The sequence below is a fragment of the Hippopotamus amphibius genome, chromosome 5 (assembly GCF_030028045.1).
Source record: "Hippopotamus amphibius kiboko isolate mHipAmp2 chromosome 5, mHipAmp2.hap2, whole genome shotgun sequence".
NCBI lineage: Eukaryota > Metazoa > Chordata > Mammalia > Artiodactyla > Hippopotamidae > Hippopotamus > Hippopotamus amphibius.
The window spans coordinates 67,549,278-67,564,652 of NC_080190.1; the positions used below are offsets into that span (position 1 = coordinate 67,549,278).

At 35.9% G+C, this 15,375-nt stretch overlaps 1 protein-coding gene across 17 annotated transcripts in view; it reads left to right on the forward strand.

The window, feature by feature from the left end:
- Nucleotides 1-15,375, forward strand: part of RUFY2 (RUN and FYVE domain containing 2) — a 92,304-nt gene that overhangs the window by 17,182 nt on the left and 59,747 nt on the right. For 13 of the 17 annotated variants that reach the window (XR_009053941.1, XM_057736534.1, XM_057736543.1 and 10 more), the window contains 6 exons: nucleotides 1,476-1,545; nucleotides 3,569-3,670; nucleotides 3,818-3,934; nucleotides 4,764-4,931; nucleotides 6,922-7,019; nucleotides 9,438-9,557. Coding sequence is in view for 16 of the 17 variants with exons in the window: in XM_057736534.1 (XP_057592517.1) it covers nucleotides 1,476-1,545; nucleotides 3,569-3,670; nucleotides 3,818-3,934; nucleotides 4,764-4,931; nucleotides 6,922-7,019; nucleotides 9,438-9,557 (675 nt within the window). In the remaining variant the exon portion in view is untranslated. Of the gene's footprint in view, nucleotides 1-1,475; nucleotides 1,546-3,568; nucleotides 3,671-3,817; nucleotides 3,935-4,763; nucleotides 4,932-6,921; nucleotides 7,020-7,774; nucleotides 9,135-9,394; nucleotides 9,558-15,375 lie in introns of those variants that run through there. The other 4 variants (XM_057736546.1, XM_057736544.1, XM_057736545.1 and 1 more) reach the window with 3 other exon arrangements.

Sequence of the window (15,375 nt, forward strand, 5' to 3'; positions counted from 1 at the left end):
GGATATAACAATTATAAATATATATGCACCCAATATAGGAGCACCTCCATACACAAGGCAAATGCTAACAACTATGAAAGAGTAAATGCAAGGCAGAAATAGAGACACAGGTGTAGAGAACAAACACATGGACACCAAGTGGGGAAAGAGGGGAGGGTTGGGGGGGGATGAATTGGGAGATTGGGATACCAAATTGTACACTCTAAATATATGCTGTTTATTGTCTGTTAACTGTATAGCAATAAAAGTTCTTAAAAAAAAAAGTTCTTGTACATTTAGAATATTTCAAAAGTATAGAAAACAAAAAATAGAACTCATTATCTTTCACTTAAAGAAAACCATGATTGAGGGTTTATTGTTTTTAAAAGTGCTTTTTGATTATTTTTTTATCCATTCTCACATAAAGGTAGGGCAGATATCATTGTCTGGCTTTCTAGATAAGGAAACTGAAGCTCAGAAAGGTGTTAAAACTTTGAAGGTGACACAATTAGAAAATAGAAAAGCAGGGACTGTAAATATACTTGGTCTTCCATCTCCTAGTCCTGTACTTATTACATATTACCATCAGGATACCCTGGTGCTGTTTGTGAAAAATTCAAGTTGTTTACCTAAGAATGATTGTATTTTAAAAATGATTTAATATGAATGGAAAAACATTTTTCTTGTTTTACCAGTTAAACTAATATGCCATTACTTGTTTCTGAGGCTAGTATAAAATTTGTTGCATCTATTATAGATTTTACTGCATGTATACAGCATCTTACATTTTATTAGAACAAGTTTGAGATGGTAGAATCAAGCAGACCTTGAAAAGCAGACTCAATAAAATGTACAATAATGTCCAATCTTGATCGATTGAAGTAAAAATGCACAGAACAAATGTGTTCATATAGTGTAACCTGACTTTTGACTCTATCCTTGAAAGATAAGTCATTGCCTAGCTGCAGGGTGACTGGATACCTCATGCTGGCTATCTCATATTCACATTTCCCAAACCATGGGTGACTTTGGAGGTCTTTAAGTTATTATGAAGGTGGAGAGGGGGAACAGAATGGAGTTTGTGTTGAAGACCACTGTAAGCTTCATTAAGCCACTTAATTATAAAGTGGATGTTTAAAGTTCATCCTAAATTTAAAATAATTTTTAATTTATTTTGTAACAATGTTTACTAATCTTTGTGTGGAATTTTAATTCCTAAATGTTATAAGTTAAATGTAAGAAGAACACTAAGGAAAACAGCAAAATATAATAAGCAGTATCAAATGGAAGTTTAATAGAAATTTTTATTCTTTTGCTACAGTTTTTATTGCTTTGTTAGATCAAATTCTCCAACTTAATGAAATTTCCTACAATCAAAAATTCAGACAGGGCAGTTGGTGCATGTCAGTCAACATGATGCGTACAGGATAACATACTTTTTCTCGCCTTTGTAAGTTTGTGTAATTCTGAATGAGTTTTTTCTTTATTAATTTCAGCAGTACAGTCAGCAGTCTCCATTCAAGAGTTGACTCATTAGAAAAGTCAAATACTAAGCTGATTGAAGAGGTATTGTCACCTAGGCACGGATAATTGTCTTTCATGGGCCTAGTATTGGTGATCCTTTTCTTTTCTTTCTTTTTTTTAATATATTTATTTATTTATTTATTTAATTTATTGGCTGCGTTGGGTCTTCGTTGCTGCAGATGGGCTTTCTTTAGTTGATGCGAGTGGGGGCTATTCTTCATTGTGGTGCAAGGGCTCCTCATTGTAGTGGCTTCTCTTGTTGTGGAGCACAGGCTCTAGGTGCATGGGCTTCAATAGTTGCGGCACATGGGCTCAATAGTTGTGGCTCACGTGCTCTAGAGCACAAGCTCAATAGTTGTGGCACATGGGCTTAGTTGCTCCGCAGCATGTGGAATCTTCCTAGAGCAGGGCTCGAACCCGTGTCCCCTGCATTGGCAGGTGGATTCTTAACCACTGCGCCACTTAGGAAGTCTGGTGATCCTTTTCCACGAGCGCCCGTGCACACACACATACACACACATGAAAAAACAGATTTTCATCATTATGATGGAATACCTGTATTATAGTTGTAATTGACGATCATAAGTTCTAGAGAAACCACATATTCTCAGGCAGATTCTCAGGTGAATCTGTGAATTGTTTGAGATACTCAACTTCTAGAAATGAGCCCCGAAGATAAAATACATACAAGTCTTCTATAAATAAACCATGAGTCTCATTTTTTAATCTGGATGACTTGTATTTAGGTAGTAGAATCACCTCTAGTTAGAAATTACCATTAAAATGATCCTGTCCCACTTATTCCCCTATTCAGATCACTTTTCCTTACAGGCATCACTCCATGATCATGTGCACCCTCTCTCCACCCTCCCATGTGTAAAACTCATCCCATGTGCCCTGGTTTCCTGCATTGTCAAAGTAGATATCTGGTGGTTGCAGAGCCAGAAATTTATCTCAGCTCTTTTTTTTGTTTGTTTTCTTAAACTTTAAAAAAAAAACTTAAAAAAATTGGCCACATCGCACAGCTTGTGGGATCTCAGTTCCTCAACCAAGGATCAAACCCAGGCCACAGTAGTGACAGTGCCAAATCCTAACCTCTAGGCCACCAGGGAACTCCCTCAGATCTCTTTGTAATACGATTTATAAAGCTGCTTTTGAGATAAGTTTTGTTTTTGAATCTATCTAACCACAGAATTATTGCTTTCCACTTTCAGAATTATTTAGGCTAGGGGAAGAAATCTGTTATTAGTGCTATGAACCCTACTTGCCATGTTCATTAAAATTCACATTTCTTTTAGAACTAGACTAGTTTTCCCAAACCAGGAAGCACATGACTGCATGACTGCGTTTTCATTTTGATAGTTTAGGACCATTTTATCGTTTGATTGATTGGGACCATTAGAGAGAGTTCCTCACTAGTTTGTGCCTCTTCTTGACCATAGGTGCACTGTGAAGATCAAGTTGCATTTCTGACAAAGTGTTCAGTAATTTATTTGTGGAGTAGTTCCTGTTTTCCTTTCCTAGGATCCTTTTTTTCATTCTAGGCTTCAGAGCCAAGTCATTTAGTCATTCATATTTAACTGATGGTGAGAGCTGTCTCATATTTGTGATGGTCGGTCACTCAGTGTGCCCAGATTTCACAAGGTTGTCCTATTTGATTATCATGAACGTCTGTGTTACATTTTCAGAGTAGCACAACTTTCCTTATAGATGTTTTTGTCTTTACACAAGTCTTGACAGTCTTATTGTTTACCACGTAATTCTTCATATGCTTACTCATGCACTTTGTATTTAGGACATATTGTAAATCAGATAAACAATATGTTTCTACTAACATAGGATTTGACTAACAAAAGGAAATGGAAATAAGAGTATAATTTCTTTAATTGGTATCTTGGGATAATAGGAGCACATTTTTCTTATGAAAACTTCTGTAGATGTGAGAGACATTTTACAAGTTTTAGGGTTTTTTTTTCTGTTGTTTATAGCCATGAACGTAACCTGTAAAGCAAGTATAAATAAAGATGTTTAAAATCTTTTTTTCTTGCCCCTGTTTTATTTTTAGTTAGCAATAGCAAAGAATAATATCATTAAACTCCAAGAAGAAAATCATCAATTACGAAGTGAAAATAAATTGATTTTAATGAAAACACAGCAGCACCTAGAAGTAAGTATAGATTGATTACAGATTGTCTTGCATCAGAAATAGCCCTTTTGGGGATTTTTGCATAGACTGCTGTATTAATTAATAGTAGTGCTGTATTAATTAACAGTACTGATTATAGAATAAAAAAGTTTTATGTTTTCTTCCTAGGTTACCAAAGTAGATGTGGAAACTGAGCTTCAAACATATAAGCATTCTAGGCAGGGGCTGGATGAAATGTACAATGAAGCCAGAAGGCAGCTTCGAGATGAATCTCAGTTAAGACAAGTAGGTTACATTACAGTTACATTAGCAAAAATGATAGTAATAATTTACCCTTAGGCACCACTTCCAAAATCTCTGTCAGCCTTATCTTCCTTGGTGTGGGATAGCAATCTGATCCCCTTAATCCCTTCAAATTCTTTAAATTCCCGTTGTGTCAGTGTTTTTAAACTATGTTATGGTCTATGTTTGTGAAATGAGTAGACTGTGACCAGCATTACAAAAAATAGACTTGAATGATGTATTCAAATATCAATATTCAAATAGTAAAGTCATATTTAAAATTAACTTATTTTTTAACCTTTTTAAATTATGAAATACTAAGAGAAAAATACAAGTATGTAGCTTGGTGAATTATAACATAAATGCCTGTGTAACCAACCCAGGTCAAGAAGAGAGTTTTGTCAGCCTTTCCATCCCTTTTGCTCTTTGTCTTTAATGTTAGGATCCTTCTGCTGTAAAATTCTTTAAGAGAAGAAATTAAAACTGTTTGTGAAATGGAATTTTTGATTTATCTCTGGCCTTTACTTACAGACTAGTTCGTTTCTTTAAGGAAAATTAATACTGAGTTTATGAGGCATAAAAATATATAATTCTCAACTATTAGAATAGTGATAATTAACAGACTGTGGAAAATGCTTTCATTTAATAAAATGTGCATTTGAAAATATTCGGAATGTTGTTCTAGGGCCTAGTTGATTCCCTTTAGTGGGGCTTGTAACTCAAAAAGAGTAGCCTGCATAGTAAATTGTAACTCTTTCTTGTCATTAACTGTTGGGTATCTGACTTTGACATCCTGAAGTAGTGTGAGAATTGAGCCTATGTTGAATTGCAGGATGTGGAGAATGAGCTAGCGGTACAAGTTAGTATGAAACATGAGATTGAACTTGCCATGAAGTTGTTGGAGAAAGATATCCATGAGAAACAAGACACTTTGATAGGCCTTCGACAACAACTTGAGGAAGTTAAAGCAATTAACATAGAGATGTATCAAAAGTTGCAGGTAAGGAATGTTCTTAAATTCTTGGAATTTCTTGTTATATAAATTGAAGATGAATTTTTGTATGAAGGATTTGGCTTTTAAGAGATAAGCCCCCTTTTTTTTTCCTCTCTTTTTCTTGATGAGTCTTGCTAAAGGTTTATCAATTTTGTTTATCTTCTAAAGGAAGCAGCTTTTAGTTTTATTGATCTTTGCGATTGTTTTCTTTCTATTTATTTCTGCTCTGATATTTATGATTTCTTTCCTTCTACTAGCTTTGGGTTTTGTTTGTTCTTCTTTCTCTAGTTTCTTTAGGTGTAAGCTTAGATTGTTTATTTGGGATTTTTCTTGTTTCTTGAGGTAGGATTGTATTGCTGTAAACTTCCCTCTTAGATCTGCTTTTGCTGTATTCCATAGGGTTTGGTTCTTTTGTGTTTTCGTTGTCATTTGGAGATGAGTCTATATTAATGGTGCCATGTTGGTAGTAAAAACCAGTGATTTTTTTTCCTAAATGGAAGGTGAAGAAATGTAGCAATGTCAAAGAACAAACAAAAAAATTACTTATATGACTTTGTTTCTTAATGCTAACAGGTTTAACAGATGAAGCTTAAATCTTTTTGGAAAATTCAATCAAAAAATTGGGACTTCCCTGCTGGTCCAGTGGTTAAAAATCTGCCTTCCAATGCAGGGAATGCAGGTTCGATCCCTGGTCAGGGAACTAAGATCCCACATGCCACGGGACAGCTAAGCCTGTGTACCACAACTTGAGAGCCTGAGCACCACAGCCAAAGATCCCGCATGTGGCAGCTAAGATCCCACATGCCACAACTAAGACCCGATGCAGCCAAATCAATCAATCAATCAGTCAATATTTTTAAAAACTGTGCAAGACATTTTTGTAAACTTCTTTACACAGTTTAGTCCTGAGAGAGATTTAATTTTGATTGAAATGCTTTACTATAATTGTTACAGATTTTCTAATAAAGTGCCCTTCCAGTTAAGTAGACTTGTTGTCAAAAGACCTTTACAATTTAATTTGAAAATAATAGCATATTTTACAAGAGTTTATTCTGTCCTCCTCTGAAAACATTGAAGGCTGAGGGTTTTTTTTCCTTATTACTTTTTTTTTGTTTTTGGCCACACTGCCCAGCTTGTGGAATCTTCGTTCCTCTACCAAGGATTGAACCTGTGCCCTCGGCAGTGAAAGCTCAGAGCCTTAAAACCACGGGACCACCAGGGAATTCCCCCTTTATTACATTTTAAATGAAAACTAGTAGTAGTAGTACTGTTTTATATCTAGGAGTATTTTATTTTATTTTTAATTTTATTTTTTATTGAAGTATAGTTGATTTACAGTGTGTTAATTTCTGCTGTACAGCAGAGTGACTCCATTATACACATATATACATTCTTTTCTGTATTTTCTATTATGGTTTATCCCAGGATATTGAACATAGTTCTCTGTGCTATACAGTAGGACATTGTTGTTTATCCATTCTATATGTAATGTTTTGCATCTACTAACCCCAAACTCCCAGTCTGTCCCTCCTGCACTCCCTCTTCCCCTTGGCAACAAGTCTATTCTCTGTGAGTCTGTTTCTGTTTCATAGATAGGTTCATTTGTGCTATATTTTATTTTCCACTTATAAATGATATCATAATATTTGTCTCTCTCTGTCTGACTTACTTCAGTTAGTATGGTGATCTCTAGGTCCATCCATGTTGCTGCAAATGGCATTATCTCATTTTTTTTTATGGCTAGTATTCCATTGTATATACGTACCACATCTTCTTTATCCATTCATCTGTCAGTGGACATTTAGGTTGTTTCCGCATCTTGGCTATTGTGAATAGTGCTGCTATGAACATAGGGGTGCATCTAGGAGTATTTTAATCTGCAAGTAAACTCTGCTCATTTCAAAGTAACAATCCCATAGCAAAATGGTATACAAAGCTTGTAAATATTCAGGTTTAAAAATCAAAACCACTGCAGCTTTCATGTTTTTCTAAATAGGGTTCTGAAGATGATTTGAAAGAAAAAAATGAAATAATTGCCCGACTAGAAGAAAAAACCAATAAAATTACTGCAACCATGAGGCAGCTGGAACAAAGGTACAACATTTCCAGTCTTAGTTTCTTTTTTCCTTTCTTCACCCCCCTTTTCTTTATTCACTCTGACACCTGCCACAAAGACCATTGGGAAAACTTAGATTAGGACGTTTTTTTAAGCCCAGAAGAATTTTGCTTTTTTTGTTTTGGTCGTTGCATGGAATCAAGTTGCTTTATATTAGCCTGATTCATTTGAACTTGCCATTTTGTAGACTTTTTAGAAAGGCCTATTATCGGCAATTTCATGTGGTTCAATGTATTACATAAAACAAATACACAAACAAAAGCCTCGAAAAAGTGAAAAGCAAACAGAATCCATGGTGGAATTATCCCTGATTGATCCCCATGTATATTGATTGTCATATCCCTTGTCATTCACCATCTCTTTATCTGGAATCAAGCTTTCTGAGTTGGCAGTTTGCTTGTGTTTCTTTGAGCTAGGACCCTCAACCCAACCCAAGAAATAATTTTGTTTAAATTGAATTGTTTTATATTGGCATTTTTTCACTTTTATTGTTGGAAAATGTAATGTATTTCCATTGACCTGTCATGTTGGTGTCAACATATGTCTTATCATTGCTTTCTTTGAATCTACTTATGAAAAACATAACTTATTAATGCTTTATTGACATGAGTATTCTTTTATTGACATCCTCTTTCTTCTTTTTTCTTTTTTGTTTTCTTTATCCCCATTTTTACATTTTGGACATCTTTATTACCTTTTTCTGTCTTTGATTTCTGTCCATTTCATTATGAAGTGACAATGATTTGTTAACTCAAACTAGCACAATTGCAATGTCATTGGTGAAATGTGCCAGCAGTGACACTCAGGACCAGTACAAGCTGGTCAAAGATATATCTTTCTGAAAACCACTTGTATTCAAATAGACTAAAAGAGAATCAACAATTTTATAATATATTAAATTGAAAAAGAATTTATGCTATTATGTATTCTGAAAGGGTATTAGGAACCCTGTACACTTCTTGATCAGCTGCTGTGGTAGTACACTGCCATAAAGCAGAGTGGGTGCACTTGGATTTCCAAAAACATATTCCTCAAACCTTGTGCACAAGGGCTTATTCGAGTCTTGACCCTTTGGAGGTCAGAATTTTTGAATGCACTTTTATCTTTTTAGCTACTTTTTGATGGAAAATATAAAAATTGTTTAATAATAAGTTAACCTTTGGTTTCACAATGTGTTGGCACAAATTTTTCCCCCATTGGCCCACTCTTTGCCTACTAGCTCCTTTATTGATTTTTTACTACATTTTAAAGTAGTTTATAACCCAGATTGGCCATCATCTTATGCTTTAGCTCCCTGATTTTCCAGTTCCCCTTAGCCCTCTTCTGTGATAGCACAACTTCAAGGCCTACCTCACCCTGACTTTTATTTTTATTTCTGTACCCTTAGAGAAAAGCTTGGGTCTCCCATCTCCCCATCTTAATATTTTAAATTTAAATTTAGACTTAGAGATAACTTGAATGTTACTCTCTTTTCTTTGAAAGTGGCCTTTATACTTTTGAAATGTGTGAGGGTTGCCCCACTGGCATGGTTTTAAGGAAGAGAAGAAGAGGTAATTTTTTTGGTTAGTTGCATAGAAATTTCTCTTATGATTCCTACAAGGACTTAATGTCCCTTGAATACTTGGGAAATGTTTTCTTATAAGTAGTGACATTAAAGCTAAGAAATCCTAGATGGCCACAGGAGGCAGGGAGTGGAGCTAAGCACAGGGAGAAGCAATGACTTACAAATAAACGCAGAAAAAAAATTCACATTTTAAGCTAATTAAAAAAGTTCAGTGATGCAGAACAAAAATGACTTCTAGAGAATGTTGCCAACTAGTACTAAATTTTTTTGAATCTTAAAACACACACATATACACACACAAACACTGGCATAATTTAGTAAATGCATAAAGATTCTATAGGGAGGACTTGGCTGTTATTTGAAGTAATTGCAGGTCGTTGCTCTTGGCCTTGTAGCACACTTGATTCCTGGCGTACACATCCTAGCATAATATATAACAATGTGGCTTCTTCACCTAGTGTAGACATAAGTACTATACTTTCATGGTTTCATAAAAAGGCAGTAACGCACGTATTATACTTTGAAAGTTAACTCATTATGCTTTACATAAGTGGTAAAGGCTATATTGCTTTGCATTGTTAATTATGAACAAGAAATAAAGCAAATCTGAAGATAGTATTCTGGGCATATTATGTATTATGTTGAAAAAAAATCACAAAATTTCTAGACATTGTGTGGCTCTTTCACGTTTGAGTTTGTGAGTTTTTCCCCAAACTTTGTTTTCATTTAGAAATGTTTCTATTTCCCCATTTTTCTTTTATTTGTCTTCTTCACCCTTTTACACCCTAGTTCTAGCCTCAGTTTTACCCAAAGTTGATTTGAATTACACCAGATTGCAGCAAGCAGAGAAGGCGCAAATGGACACTGAAGATGAGGACAAGAAATATCTACAGGAATGTCAGAGTAAATTCGACAGTCTGCAGAAACAAATCTCCCAAAAGGAGAAACAGCTGTGAGTATCTCACTCTTGGAAACAAATACTTGTATTAACATAATTCCCCCCCCCCCCCCCCATTTTTTTGCACATAATGGTAGAAAACCTATATTTTCATTTATTTAACAATGCTGGCTAGGTTGTATAGCTCTCCTTCAAAAAAAAAAACCTAGAAAGCATAATTGTGATAAAACTTTTTTGTTTTTGTTCTCTTTATTTTTTTGGTTTTTTTAACTTATTTTATTTTTTTAAATTTTTGGTTGTGTTGGGTCTTTTGTTGCTCCTCACGGGCTTTCTCTAGTTGTGGCAAGCAGGGCTACTCTTTGTCGCAGTGTGCAGGTGTCTCATTACGGTGGCTTCTCTTCTAGAACATGGGCTCTAGGTGCGCAGGCTTCAGTAGTTGCAGCATGTGGGCTCAGTAGTTGTGGCTTGTAGGCTCTAGAGTGCAGGCTAAGTAGTTGTGGTGCATGGGCTCAGTTGATCTGTCGCATGTGGGATCTTCCCCGACCAGGGCTTGAACTTGTGTCCCCGGCATTGGCAGGTGGATTCTTAACCACTGCACCACCAGGGAAGCCCCTCCTTTATTGTTTAGAGTACTTTCAACTGTCCTGCTATCTTCTTGCTCAAGGAGAGTTTTATTCTTTTTGCTGTTGTTCAGCATTAATCTGATGGCCATTATCTTTCCAGATACTGAGTATAATAGGCTTTTATAACTCCAAGGAACTTAAATTATCAAAGAACATGATGTTTTCTGAGAACACTTTTATTAGTACTTCATATAATAGATCTATATATTACCAGCTAGGAAAGATGTGAGTATATGTCACTGAGTTGAAAAAAGCAAGTTGCAGACCGTATACTAAGTATTATCCCGTTTTTTATAAAATTAAAACTGCATATATGTGTATTTACATATACATAGAAAAGAGTTTAAAGAATACAGATTCTGGGAAATGATTATCTCAAGGGAGTGATGGTAAATTGACAAGGATATTTTACTTTTTACTTTGTAAATATCAGGGTTTTTTTTCCTGGTAAATATGTACAACTTTTATTATTAAAGAAAATAGCAAAACAATAGAAAATAGAGAATTATATGTTACGTTTAACAGATCATTAGCAAGATCACATACCCTGTATGATGTATAAGTTGCTAAGCTACCTTTAAATCCATTGGGGGGGTTTTAAGTTTTTTTCTATTCTTGATGTTTTCTGTCTAGTAGTTCTGTCAGTTATCAAGAGAGGATTTGTTGAAATATCCCAACTGTAATTGTGGATTTATGTATTTCTGCTTTTAGTTCTGTCAGTTTTTGCTTCTTGTATTCTGAGTTCTGTTGTTTGGTGCTTACACATTTAGGATTGCTGTGTCTTCTTGGTGAATTGACCTTTTTATCATTATATAATGTGCCTTTTGTCTCTGGTAATTTTATTTGCTCTGAAGTTTACTTTATCTCATATTAACATAGCCACTCCTGCTTTCTTGTGATTAATGTTTTCATGTAGTAAACAAAAGATTAATGTTTACATTTTCTATCTTTTTACTTTCAGCCTAATCTGTATCATTATTTTTGAAGTAAGTTTCCTATAGTGCATGTTTTTTATCCATTCTGCCAATCTCTCTTTTAATGATATATTTAGCCCATTTACATTTAGTGTAATTGTTGATATGTTTGAGTTTAAATCTGCTATTTTATTGTGTGATTTGTTTTTTCTCTGTTTTCATTCCTCTCTTCAATTTTTCCTCCCTTCTCATGGATTACTTGAACATTATTTAGAATTCCCTTTTGATTTATCTATAGTATATTTTAGTGTATATCTTTGTATAGAATTTTTTAAGTGGTTACTCTAGACATTGTATCACATATTTGCAACTTTTCACCACTGGTATCAACATTTTACTACTTTGAGGGAAATGTGGAAGACTTACCTCCACTTAGGTCTTTTTACGTTCTCTTTTTTACATTATAATTTGCTTAAATATTTCCTCTATGTAATACTGAGAACCACATGAGACAGTGATATAGTTTGTGCTTCAACCATTAAACATAATTTAGAAAACTCTGTTGTTCTTTCTTCATTCATGATGCTCCAAGTTTCCTTCTTTGTGTCTACAGAACTTCATTTAGCCATTCTTATAGGTCTGTTGACAACAAATTCCCTTAGTTTTTTTTTTTTTCATCTCAGAAGGTCTTGATTTCACCTTTATTTCTGAAGGATATTTTCAGAATAGCCTTAGAATTCTAAGTTGACAATTCTTTTCTTTCAGTATTTGTAAAGTGTTGTGCCACTTTCTTTCAGTCTTCATAGTTTCTGATGAAAGGTAGACTGTCATTTGAATCATTGTTCCTTTAATTACCCTCAAGATTCTTTTTTTGGATTTATCCTTTTTGGGCTTTGGATAAATCCTTTTGGCTTCAGCTTCTTGGCTCATTAGGCTTATCTTTGCCAAATTTGGAAGAATTTCAGCCGTTATTTCTTCAGATTTTTTTTTCCAGTTCCACCTGCTTTCTCCTCTCCTTCTGGGACTCTGATATAATGAATGTTAAATCTTTTTTTAATTGTCCTACAGGATCCTGATAGTATTCTTTTTTTTTTTTTTTAGCCTATTTTCTTTCTGTTGTTCAGATTGGGTAGTCTCTGTTGTTCTGTTTTTAAGTTCACTCATTCTTTCCTCATCATCTCCGTTCTCCTATTGAGCCCATTCAGTGAGATTATTGTATTTTTCAGTTCTAAGATTTCCTTTTGACTCTTCCTCCCTTCCAAAATTTCTTTCCTTCCTTCCAAAACTTTGTATTCATTAATTTGTTTCAAGCATATCCTTTTTTTTTTTTCAGAGGAGGTAAAATATAAGCTGTATTTCAAATGATACGATACACAGGAGTCTAAGTTGCTTTCTGGGCAGAAGAGAGAATTTCCAGGTAGAGGAAATGACATTTTGGGAGTTTTTTGTTTTGTTTTGTTTATTTTAATTGAACTATAGTTGATTTACAATGTTGTGTTAGTTTCAGGGGTACAGCAAAGTGATTCAGTTATACATACACATATATATTTTTTCAGATTATTTTCCCTTATAGGTTATTACAAAATATTGAATATACTTCCCTGTGCTTTACAGTGGGTTATCTATTTCATATATAGTAGCATGTATATGTTAATCCCATACTTTTAATTTATCACTCCCCCTCTTTCCCCTTTGGTAACCATAATCTTGTTCTCTATGTCTGTGGGTCTATTTCTATTTTGTATATAAGTTTATTTGTATCATTTTTTCTTAAGATTGCAGATATAAGTGATATTATATGATGTTTTGTCTTTGGCTTACCTCACTGAAGATGATAATCTCTAGGTCTATCCGTGTTGCTGCAAATGGCATTATTTCATTCTTTTTTATGGCTAATATTTCATTGTATAAATAAACCACATCTTTATCCATTCATCTGTCAATGGACATTTAGGTTGTTTCCATTGTCTTGGCTATTGTAAACAGTGCTGCAGTGAACCTTGTGGTACATGTATCTTTTTTTTTAAAATAAATTTATTTATTATTTATTTATTTATTGGGTGTGTTGGGTCTTCGTTGCTGCACATGGGCTTTCTCTAGCTGCAGTGAGTAGGGGCTATTCTTTGTTGTGGTGAGTGGGCTCCTCATTGCCGTGGCTTCTCTTATTGCAGAGCACAGGCTCTAGGTGTGTGGGCTTCAGTAGTTGCGGCACATGGGCTCAATAGTTGTGGCTCATGGGCTCTAAAGCACAGGCTCAATAGTTGTGGCATATGGGCTTAGTTGCTCCTCGGCATGTGGGATCTTCCTGGAGCAGGGATCAAACCAGAGTCCCCTGCATTGGCAGGTGGATTCTTAACCACTGCGCCACCTAGGAAGCCCCATGTATCTTTTTGAATTATGGTTTTCTCCAGGTATATGCCCAGGAATGGATTGCTGGGTCATATGGTAGTTCTATTTTTAGTTTTAGGAATCTTCCATACTCTTCTCCATGGTGGTTGTATCAATTTACATTCCCACCAACAGTGTAGGAGGGTTCCTCAATTGGTCATGGGGACATTTTTATGATATATCTTTAAAATTCTTGTCAGTTAATTCCAACATCTGAAATTATCTGACATGTTGGCTTCTGTTGATTGTTTTTTCTCATCCAAGCTGAGAATTTTTTCTGGGTCTTGGTATGACAGGTATTTTTCAATTGCATTCTGGACATTTTAGGAACTATGTTATGAGACTGTGTCTTACTTAAATCTTATGTTTTAGCAGTCCTCCACTTATACCACACCAGCAGGGAAATGTGGACAACGACCCTTCTTACCAAGTGGGGGTAGAAGCCCAGGACCATCTTGGATGGAAAGGAGAAGGGTGCCTAATGGGCAGGGATTGAAATCCGTGTTTTCCACTCAGTCTCCGTGGACACTGTGGAGAGGGAGAAGGGTGCCACGTTACCATCAAGTGGGAGGAGCGTCCAGGCTTTCCTCTTGGTGTCTGCTGACACCACCCTGGAGGGGAGTGAGAGAGGTTCCTCATTGACATCAGGCAAGGGTAGAAATCTAGGCTCCCCACTTGGCTTTTGCTGACACTTTGAGGAGGGTGAGAAATGCCTTGTTATTGATGCATGAGGTTAAAAGTCCAGGCTCTCCGTGTGACTTCCACTAATACCGTAGAGGTGGATGACGGGGAGAGATACCTCATTACTGCTGGGTGGTGGTAAAAAGTCCAGGCTCCCCACTTGGTTTTCTCTGATACTACCACAGTGGGAAATGGGAGGGATACCTCGTTGTTGTCAGGTGAGGGTAGAAGTTAGGCTCCCCACTTGGCTTCTGCTGACAGTGATTAGGGTGGGCATGATTTTTTCCTCTGGTGTTTTTTTTGGAATAGGGCATTTATTGTTGAAAAGGTTCCTGTCATACTAGGCTGCTTCTTCCTAGCTCTTTGGCAGGGGAGAGTAGGCTTTTCTTGGGGCTGTTTGTGGGTTACGGGCTTCTTCAGCATCCAATCTGAGCTATAAAGAGAGGCAAAAAGAAGCCTCAGGGAACTCATCATCATGTTATTCCTTGAATCTTGGGGTTCCTAGCTGGTCTGCTTTCTTCTCTCCCCCTTTCAGAATATTCTTTTGTTTGTTTAACTATAATGTCTAGGGTTTTTAACTGTACTTAATTGGAAGGATAAGTAGAAATGTGGTTACTCCACCTTGTCCAGAACTGAATTAAGTTCCTTTTAAATCTACCACAAAAATAAAATGTTGAGAAATTGGTATGTAGAATAAGCTTTTTAGGCCAGGGAATATTACCTTGGTTGGAAACTTGCATCATTTGTATATTGAGAAACTAAACCGCACCCCCACCCCTCACCCCTCAACCCCCCCCCCCCCCGCCCCAGAAACCACTCGGCAAACAAACATTTTCTAATTTTAAGACTTTCACAAAAGCACTTTCAAGACACCCTTGGCAACAGAAAACACAAGGAACATTTAAGTCATCAGGTTTCTTTATGGTGCCAAGGGTTTTGTTGTTCCCTGTGCCCTGCCAGATGGAAAAACGTGAAAAGCAAGACTGGGACAGTTTACCAGTCCATAGAATACAGTGTTGAAACTTTAGTACTCTGTGTTACTGAATCACTTTTCTAGAGTTTGACAAAAAGTATAGGTAAGACAAGTCTGATATTTATTCTACAGTGATGCCTCTATATAATCCCTGCCCAAAGGATGACCCAAATAATGCTCCAGGAACCTGGTCCTTTCCCTATAGGGCTAACCTACTCAATAGCACTTGGGTACAGCTGCGGAGAGAAGATGTTTGTCCCTGCTGAAACCATGAAAGCAATTTTGTTTCTCAT